Source organism: Sceloporus undulatus, chromosome 2 (genome assembly GCF_019175285.1).
Source record: "Sceloporus undulatus isolate JIND9_A2432 ecotype Alabama chromosome 2, SceUnd_v1.1, whole genome shotgun sequence".
Classification (NCBI taxonomy): domain Eukaryota; kingdom Metazoa; phylum Chordata; class Lepidosauria; order Squamata; family Phrynosomatidae; genus Sceloporus; species Sceloporus undulatus.
The window spans coordinates 126,220,973-126,230,630 of record NC_056523.1 but is presented as its reverse complement, the minus strand read 5'-3'; the positions used below and the strand labels follow the sequence as shown (position 1 = coordinate 126,230,630).

Sequence of the window (9,658 nt, the reverse complement as noted above, 5' to 3'; positions counted from 1 at the left end):
TGCAAATCCCAGAATGCAAGAGGAGACAGGCAGAGCAGTAATAGTGGACTAGCAGCACTAGAAGAGTGCAGTGCGGGAAAGTCTCCAGCTACGCCCTCAGAACTTTGGGACTTCATCTCCCAGAGTTCCCAGCGGTTGGCCAAGCTGACTAGGGCTCCTGGGAGTTGAAGTCCAAAGCGTTTAAAGGGCCCCAGAGAGCGTTGCTATTATTCCTGGCGGGAGGCGGCGCTGAGGGAGGGCGGCCCGTGCTCTTCGCCTTTAAAGGGCTGGAGGAGGCGGAGGCGGCTTCGGCTTCCCTCCTCAGGAGCATCTGGAGGTGAGTCAAGGGTCAGAGCCGGAGCCACTTTTCCCGGCTCTGCTTTTCCACCGCTGCGCCCGCCCTGGCTTCGCCGCCGCCGCCGCCACTGAGGCTGAGAGAGTGTGACTCGCCCAAGGCTTTTCCCCATGCCTGAGCCAGGATTCGAACCCTGGTCCCCGGGGGGGGGGGTCCAAAACCTTAAAACTGCCGCGCCACCGTTTCAACGTATTTGTTAATAATCTTTTTAAAGTACTTGACATTTTAATTGTTGTAGTCGTTTAATTCTGTTTGGACATATTGCTTTTGTGTGTTTTTAACTGTATGGTGCTTTTTAATGTTGTAAGCCTCCTCGAGTCCCAGTCTTGGGAGGAGAAGGGCAAGATATAAACAACAACAACAACAACAACACACCCAGCTGATGTCCGGCGCCTGCAGCCCCTGGGGCCAACCCCATCCCCTCCCCTTTCTGACCCACTTGCTGCTGGAAAGGGAGGGTGAGGAGGCCAGCCCCGCCAGGAGGAGCCAGGAGCCTGCCCTGGTCCAGAGGTTGTTATCAAGGGACGCCGGCTTTCGGCAGACCCTGGTGCCTTCCACCTGCTGGGCCTTAAAGCGATTCTAGCGATTTATTCTTAAACTCTGCATCTGATGTGTCTGTTTAAATCGATGTGTGTTTCAGCTGATGTGGTGGGTCTGTTAGTAATTGTTGTTCCCTGCCTTCATCCGGAGGGAGAGGAAGGTAAGAAATAAATAGTAGTAGTATTGTTATTAAAGTAATATCCTTCCCTTGCAGCCCTGAGCTAGGAGAGTGGTAATAATAACAACAACAACAATAATAATAGTAGTAGTAGTAGTAGTAGTAGTAGCAGTGTCCTTCCCTTGCAGTCCTGGGATAGGAGGAGGAATAATACTAATCACAATAATAATAATGATCTCAATATCCTTCCTTTGCAGCCCTGGGGTAGTAGGAGAACATGATGTCCCTCTATCGCTCCTTATTGGTGCCTACTCGCCTGATGCTGAAGGTCTCAAAGGTTGTGGGCTGGATGGCCGTCTACAGTGGTGCTTGCCTTGCTGCAGCTTTCAACCTTTCTTGGGTGCTATGGCTGCTGCTGACCAGGGGTCCTCAGCAGGTTTTTCAGAAGAAGCAGCGGGAGACACCGCCCAGCTGCCTCACCAACACCGCTTACGGGGAGCACCGCTATCTCACCCTCAAGGTAAATACATGAGATGGAACAGGGATGGTTCCTACAAAGAACCATTATCCTTAGGGGCTGCTGCTGAAACAAGAAGTGAAGGCAAGATCTTGGATGAGGGCTGAACAAGCTGGGCTGCCTTTCATGTGATCTAGGCGCATTTGAAAGGTTAGGGAATGCCTAAAAAGCCACCTAATCTAGGTCAAATTATTAGGCCATCTTGCCCAGTATTGTTTACCCAGATGGTCAGCAACTCTCTTGAGCAGTAGTTCTCAAAACTCTAGTTATCCAGTGTTCAGCTCCTTCAGCTCCTAGACTCCCTGAGCATTGGTTATAATGGCTGGGACTTTTGGTAGCTGATGTTGCAAACATCTGGAGGACTAAATTTCCCTCTGCTCTAGAGCAGAGCTCTCACTGCTCTAGAGCAGGGACAGAGATTTTCCCAGCTACTCCACTACCTGATGCTTCTAATTTGGAGGTGCTGGGGATTAAATTTAAGGCCCATTGCAAACAAAACATGTATATTATCAATGAGATGCAATCCTTCTTCAAGGGAAAGGTGCCTTGGCCACCGTCTGTGAGTAACTGTTCTATTTCTCTGTTTCTGGAAATTCAAGCACTCAGGGCTGCGTCTCCACTATGTCATCGCTGGCCAGGAAGGCGCACGACTAATGCTTTTCTTGCACGGATTTCCCCAGAACTGGTAAGTGTTGAACAGATATATGGACATAGGGAAGAGAGCGACTGGAACCGATACTGGTTTGCTCAGATGTTGTTCATGTAAGCAGTGACAGGTGATGTGTCTGTGTGAGTCAGTTACATGGTATCTAGTGCTCGTGATCCACAGTGAGTTATTAGTGCATCTTCATATTATAATTATACAACGTAAACTTAGTAGCTGTCATACACTGAGTGGAATGCAAAAGGAAAATGATTGACAGTCCACAGAATTAGGGCTTTAGTATAGAAAAACCATGAAAGAGTTAAATTTTGTTTGTTTGATTGGTATTCTGCCTTTCTCCCAGACTTCCAACATAATTTTAAAAGGTTCCTGTAAAAATAAACCATTTATACATATTGAAATACAAATTAAATTATTAAAATATTTTAAACCATTTAAAAGGTCTATGCTGAGGTGGGCAAAGTGTGGCCATATTTGTAGCTCCCAGTGCCCCTCCAGGGATCAAGAATTATCTTTTTTCCCACTCCAAAATTCCCTCTAGAGTGTGTGAAGGGCATTTCCACCTTGCCTGTGGGCCGCCTGAGCCTCTTAGGGGTAATAGTAATAATAATTTGTGAATTGATTTCCAAGAAAACTCAGTGATAGGTTCGCCATAAGTCAGAATGACTTGAAGGCACACAACAACAACAACAACAATTATATTGTGTAGAAAAGTGAAAGCTTTAACAAGTTCCAGTATTAGTTCCAAACGTATAACAATATTCAACCTGAGTTATGTCAGACTTTTCCCCTTCAATCCATTTAGACAACATTCACTTCCTACTATTCCAACTGACACTTCCAGCTGTCAGGTCTCAACTGACAACTGTTCTCACTATGTCTGAATCTACTCAGATACACATGCCTGCTTTTTATATTTTCTGATCCCCCTCAGCACCCCCTCATAATCTATCTGAACTGTGATTAGCTGTGAGACTTGGAGGCCCTGATCCTCCCTCCTGTTCCTCCCAAACTTTTTCTGTTCTGAAAGCAAAGAGAAAGGCAAGGAGGGCGCTTGAAGCCTCTGCTTGACGGAGGAGAGGTATTTCCTTATAAACTGTTAAAATATGGATATACTTAAATGTCTGATCAAAAATACACACACTGAACAAACAATTTTTCCCCATATACCATGTTGAGTATGGGAGGGGAGTGGCATCTGCATGCAGATGTAAAGGGGGGTCACAAAGGTAAAAAGTTTGAGAACCAATGGATTAAGCTAACTCTCAGAAGAGAGTTCCATGGTCAATGCTATCTCTTGTATTTGCACCAAACATACCTCAGAAGGTGGAAAGAAAGGGAGCTCTGTTGCAGCTCTCAAGCCCAGGCAGACTTATATGGGAGAACAGTCTTTCAGACAGACTGGTTCCAAGTCATATTTGGCTCTATATTCTAGGACAGTGGCTACCAACCTTTGGTCCTCCAAATGATTTGGATTCCTGGCTGTTAGCCAAGTTGGCTGGGGCTTCTGGGAGCTGAAGTCCAAAACATGTGGAGGACCAAAAGTTGACAACCACTGCTCTAGGACATAACCTATGTTTTAGACGGAATGCAAAGCAAGATGGTGGTTATCCCAACAAAATTATAGTTTCATTCACTGAAAGATACATGTAGAAGGAGGGATGTTATGTTAAGATGATGTTGGACTGTGGAGAAGAGAAGAGTGAAGCAAGTGATGATGCAGCTCCGAAAGCCCTTCTCTGTATTTATCCCTTTATAATTTAAATGTATTAAAACAGGTTTACATGGCACCATCAATTGCAGGAATTTAAGCAAACATTCAAGGTGGTAGCCATCGATTTTAAGGGCTATGGCTTTTCTGATGCACCTGTTGAGACTGAACACTATCAGAGGGATGTTTTGCTGGAAGATGTACGAAGCGTTGTTGAAGCCCTGGGATCCAGTCAAAAGGATGGTGAGAAGGGAAATGTATTTATTTATTTATTTATGGTATTTATACCCAGCCCTTCAGCCCTAAAGGGTCTCAGAGTGGCTCATAATCAGAGAAGGGGGGAGGAGGCTAATATACTGGCCGTTATAGAAATTCTTGGTGATTGTCAGTGCTAGAATGAATATAGTTGGGTTAAGCATTGAATTTATAGTTACTGCGTTTGCAGCGAATGAGTAGATGTATACATTTGAGAAATGTTGTAGTATGTTTGCAGTATGCCACACATAAGTACTTGTCTTGATACCTTTTGTGTTTTTTTGTTCTTTAGTAACTGCCAAGTGCATTCTGATAGGGCATGATTGGGGTGGTTGCATTGCTGTTGAATTTGCTGCCACATACCCTAACATGGTGGAGAAGCTGGTTGTCATGAATGGGGTTCAGTCACATGTTCTAACAGGTATGACTACTGCTATCCTGCATTTTAGTGCTCACAATGGTTATGTCAACTTTTGGCATCTTCTGACTGAAGGCCAGGACTAGGTAAAAGATTGAGGAGTCTAACTCTTGACACCTGATGATCCACTTTCACTACACTAGATAAAAATGACAACAGTGATAATTAATAGAATGAAGCCAACAGACATCCATTGCCATTGGCTTTAGTGGCTAGGATTGATGGGAGTTTGAGTCCACCAATATCTGGAGAGCAATATGCTATGTTGCTCATCCCTGAAACAGATAGTAAATATTAAACAACTCTAAGTTAAATATGCTAGGATTCTGAAAAGTCTAGGAAAAGAGAAATGTTTCTGCCTGGTGCCTCAGGGATGGTCCCCAAGACTGAGTCTCCTGGCTCTGGTGGTGTGTAACAGGGTAATGCCAGCTTGCCATAACTTATGTTTTCCCTTGACTGTGGCAGAATATATGTTCCAGCATCTGAGCCAGCTCCTGAAATCTGAATACATGTTCCTGTATCAGCTCCCAAAACTACCAGAGTTCCTGCTGTCCTTGGATGACTTCCTTGTGAGTGGGGAAAATGTTTGGGGTGGGGCTGTCAGTTCATGGTCTGCCGTATTGGGAATTTAAGCTTATGTAGACCTCCCCCTCAACCTTTCCTGATGTGTGTCTTTTGTTAAGCGTGGATATTTCTAGAACTTGGGAAACGTTATTTTTGTGGACTTCTCCCCCTCTCTCCATAGCATGGCCATTGGAATTATAGTCCAAAAAAGTAACTCAACCAAGTTTTGGCTATTTAATTTTTCTGTGGCGACTGTGTATTCATTTTTACACAGGCTTCTCCAAATCTTTGTTCCAGGCTGCTTTCTGCTCTATAATGACGAACTGAACAATCTGCCTTGGGTTATAACATTCAAAATCTTCTCGTTTCACCCCTGCTCTTTGTTTCAGCATTTTTTATTTTACCCATCAGGAACTGAAAAGGGTGGGAGAGATTCACATGGTCCTTTGGGAGGGGCAAGCTAGGCTGTTGAATATGTTGTGCATGAAAATTTCGGTTAATACATTAAAAAAAACCCAAACAGAAGTGGAATGAGATCTCTCTGGCTCCCTGAAGTTAGAATATACAGCAGATCTGGGGAACATGAATTCCTCCAGATGTTTATTAGACTGCAACTCAGATCAGCCCTAGCCAACAATTCCACTAACGAGGGGTGTGATTGTTCAACATCTGGAGGGCCACATGTTCCTTGCCTATTTGCAGGCTGAGATGTACATCCAGTGTGGATCCACATGGTGCTGTTTCTTATTTCTACAGTATATAAAGCAGCTTTTCACCAGCAAGAAGAAGGGAATCCAGAATCCAGCTCACTATTTGACAGAAGAAAAAATGGATGTTTATCTATATAGTATCTCACAGCCTGGCGGCTTAACACCACCCCTGAATTACTACAGGAACATGTGGACGTGAGAATCCAATCCTCTCAATTTTTCTCTGTTTATGGGTGCTGTTGGGGTGCTCTGTTTATGGGTGCTATTTCTCTCTTGGGGTTGTTACAGCTGGAGGTATTGGTACTTTCAGGCCTTTCCTGCAGTGAGGGAACAACTGTCTGGCAGGAGAGGGTGCAGATTTTCAGGAGTGAGTAAGTATGAATCGTGCATGAGACTCCTGGCAAGTGGTAAGACGTGCAAATGTGTGTCTATCCATACAGCTGGGCGCCTCCGAAGTGCAAGGATATTTTGATGCCTACCCTACTGATCTGGGGAGAGAACGATGGATTTCTGGAACCAGGATTTGCTGAACTAATGAAACAGAATGTACGGAACAGTGTCCAAGTGCAGCTTATTCCTGGAGCCAGTCACTGGTTACCTGAGGATAATCCTGAAGATGTCAATAAGTTGATATGGTCTTTCCTCCTGGAGAAAGGAGCTGGTGAAGAAAAGAAGTAGCTGCTCAGTGCACTGTGGACATCCCTACTACTTGACATGCAGAAACTTACAACAACGGTAGCAACTCAGCCTGACTCTGGAGAGCCGGCCCCCCCCCCCCCCTTGTTCTGTGAAGTGTTTCTGCTCCTTCTTGGACCCCACCTGCCATGTTGCTAACTGGTTTTGATGCAAGTCCACATTTTCTTGCATTTCAGTGGAGAGTACCTGACCAGCATCCAGCTTTTTAAGAGACATGTCACACTTTGGAACCACAGAGAATTCCATTTTACCTGAGGCCTTCTGACTCATTTCCCCTTTGGTGGCAGGCATTAAGACTTGAAAATCTTTCCTTCTGTTTTGTATGTCTTAACAGAGCCAAATCCTGTGCAAACAGGATTCCTCACATTCCTTTTTGGAGACAAATTGCTGCCTTTGCAAACTGTGCTGCACAGGTCCATGGGGAAGAACCTGCTGGTTTGGGTGATGTTGAAATGGAATTTTTATTGTGATTGAAACCTGTGTGTCAGACCTGATCTTTCCACTGGCTGAATTCTGAACTTGGCAGAGAATGCAGTGTTGCCCTCTTGAGAATGGTCTCCAGATATGCACTAAGAGATGGAACAAGGGCTTCTCAGGGAAATTGCATAGGGAACCAGACTAGAGTAGGGAGAATGGATTTGCAGAGTAGCAGACCAAATTTTAACGCTGAATAGAAGGCCATGTAACATTTCTTTCCACAATCACAGCAATCAAGTTTAGCACACTTGTTTAAACACAGGGAAACTCTCAATGTGTACATGGACCCTTGGTGGCCATCTAATAATTCAGATGAGAACAAAATCTTCATGTTAACATAACAAACCCATTTAACTGAAGTTTGCTCAAGTATGTTGAACTTTTCTTTGGGGGGTTTAGGAACCTAGCCTTAGTATTTCAGTGTTATTTCTGCTTCTGGTACTACATTTTCTGTTAAAGAAGTAATGCCCGCAAACACAACTACTTTGTTCACTGAAGTATACTTGTATATAGGTATGGTCAAGAATAAGTGAAAGATTGCATTATTATAGCTGAGGAAGCAATTAAATAGAAGCCCACTTTGCAAGTTAATTCTCATTGATCTGTTCTGGTCAGGCATAGATGTGGCACCAGAGCAAAATGTCAGTTATGCTAGTTTTTTGTACGATTTGTCTGTGGATGATGGCATATATTTTTTTCCTTTTTTTAAGGCAAATGTTGAGCCATCATGGTGTAGTGTTTTAGTGTGAGATTAGGAAACTGGAAGACCAGGGTACAAATGCCCACTCCACCATGGAACCCCACAGGGTGACCTTGAGCAAGTCATAGTCTTTTAGCCTCAGAGGAAGGCAATGCCAAACTTTATCTGAACAAGTCCTGCTGAGAAAATCCTAGGATAAAGTTTTCTTAGGGTCACCACAAGTTTGAAATGACATGAAGGCACACAACAAGGCAGATGTACAGTAGGCCCTTGGCATCTGCTGGGGTTTGCTTCCAGGATCCCCTGTGCAATAAGACAAAATCCACGGATGCTCAAATCCCATTAAATACAATGGCATAGTAAAATAGTGTTCCTTATAAAGACGGCAAAATGAAGGTTTGCTTTTGGGAATTTATTGTTTTTAACAACATTTTCAAACCTTGGATGCTTGAATCCATGCAAAAAACAAAACAAAACAAAACAACAAAAACGGGGATACAGAAGGTTTACCGTGGTCTAAATGGAGATGGGGGGGAAACATACCAATACACTCATTTTCCTTATCAGAAGTAACTAAATGCATGCTATGCTTTCTTACTTGCTTTTTAGCCAGATTCTTTTGCCCTTGCAATGCCACCAGGGGGTGATGTTGCAAAAGATTTTCTGGTTAGGCGATTTTATGCATGGAAACATGTTCTATCTAAGCTAGATGTTAAAAAAGGCATCTCAACAAAAATCAAGTGAATATGGGAAAGACACTGTGCAAAGGTTGCAAAACCAAATTTATATGAATGCTCCTTGAAAATCCAACATGGAGCCTAATACAAAGTCGTACATAATACCTGAAACACAAAACCAAATAAATTTAATTATACTATTTACAATAGGCTGGCTATACAAAAGAACACAAAACTTGCCTACACTATCACCCAAGCCAGGAAACCTCCCTAATGATGTGGGCACAACATTGTTGGAGTCCTCAACTTCTACTGTGTACCTGTACTCTGAAAGTTAAAGTCTCCATTCTGCCTTGGTTTTATTAATTTCTTCAGGCCTCCACCTTGCCTTTTTTGGGGGAAAATATGCCCTTCTATGCCTTGCGTTGAAATAAGGAACAGATAAAAGCAACAGCTCTCATCTGATCTTAGATGCTAAATTGGGTTAACACTGCTTAGTATTTGAATGGGAGACCAGGTTCTGTAGGCTATATTTTAGAGGAAGGAAATAAAATCCTATTAAATTGATGGGCTTGTGATTAGGGTTGCCATAAGTGAGGACCTCCAAACCGGGACAAATGTAGGGCAACATTTTCAAATTTAGGACACATTTTTATAAAAATGGAGGACGCGCAAAAAATTGAGGTTTTTTTAAAAAAATGTTAATATAAATGCATGTTTTTAGGCATGATCAAAATGGAGAGCATTTTGGCATTATTCTTAGACAGATGGCAGAAATGTATTTGCCCTCGGGTTCAACTTTACTTCTCAGAAGTGTGTACTTGGTCAAGGGACTGTGGTTTTTCTTCACTGCGCATGAGTTTGTAAAAATCACAGCAAGTTACATTGGCCGTGCCTCAGAGGCTTGTTGATATCAATATCACCATCATTATCATTATCATCATCATCATCATCATCATCATTATAATTGTGCAAGAAAGGCAGACTTGTTAGCATTCAAAGCGCCATAAATACACAGAAAATGCACTTGCATATATTTAATAATAAAAATAATGAAAAAATAAATAAAAAACAAGGCAGGGGTGTATATATTTAATAATAAAAATTAATGTAATAAAACAAAAACAAGCAATAATAAAAATTGAAATAAAATAAAAACAAGCAATAATAAAAATAATGAAATAAAATAAAAACAAGCAATAATAAAAAATAATGAAATAAAATAAAAACAAGCAATAATAAAAATAATGAAATAAAATAAAAACAAGCAATAATAA

General features: G+C 42.4%; 1 protein-coding gene across 5 annotated transcripts; it reads left to right on the top strand.

Moving 5' to 3' along the window:
* The first annotated feature begins 210 nt into the window (after positions 1-210).
* EPHX3 (epoxide hydrolase 3) lies at positions 211-7,363 on the top strand. Of its 5 annotated transcripts, none has more exons than XM_042451188.1 (8): positions 211-316; positions 1,250-1,512; positions 2,109-2,194; positions 3,952-4,127; positions 4,432-4,560; positions 5,023-5,126; positions 5,878-6,026; positions 6,272-7,363. In XM_042451188.1, the coding sequence occupies exons 2-8, from the start codon at positions 1,270-1,272 to the stop codon at positions 6,507-6,509; spliced, it is 1,125 nt and encodes a 374-aa protein (XP_042307122.1). In that variant the 5' UTR covers positions 211-316; positions 1,250-1,269; the 3' UTR covers positions 6,510-7,363. The 5 variants fall into 5 exon arrangements, with proteins under 5 accessions (XP_042307122.1, XP_042307120.1, XP_042307119.1 ...); XM_042451186.1 differs by lacking the exon at positions 211-316 and adding an exon at positions 323-523; XM_042451185.1 differs by lacking the exon at positions 211-316 and adding an exon at positions 323-547.
* Positions 7,364-9,658: the final 2,295 nt, after the last annotated feature.

What these genes read in the sequence shown, in the direction of transcription:
- EPHX3 (XM_042451188.1), top strand. Translation starts at nt 1,270, where the DNA reads ATGATGTCCCTCTATCGCTCCTTATTGGTGCCTACTCGCCTGATGCTG. An exon ending in CACGGATTTCCCCAGAACTG is followed by an intron (nt 2,195 to 3,951) that starts GTAAGTGTTGAA and finishes GTATTAAAACAG; the next exon opens with GTTTACATGGCACCATCAAT. An exon ending in TACTACAGGAACATGTGGAC is followed by an intron (nt 6,027 to 6,271) that starts GTGAGAATCCAA and finishes CTATCCATACAG; the next exon opens with CTGGGCGCCTCCGAAGTGCA.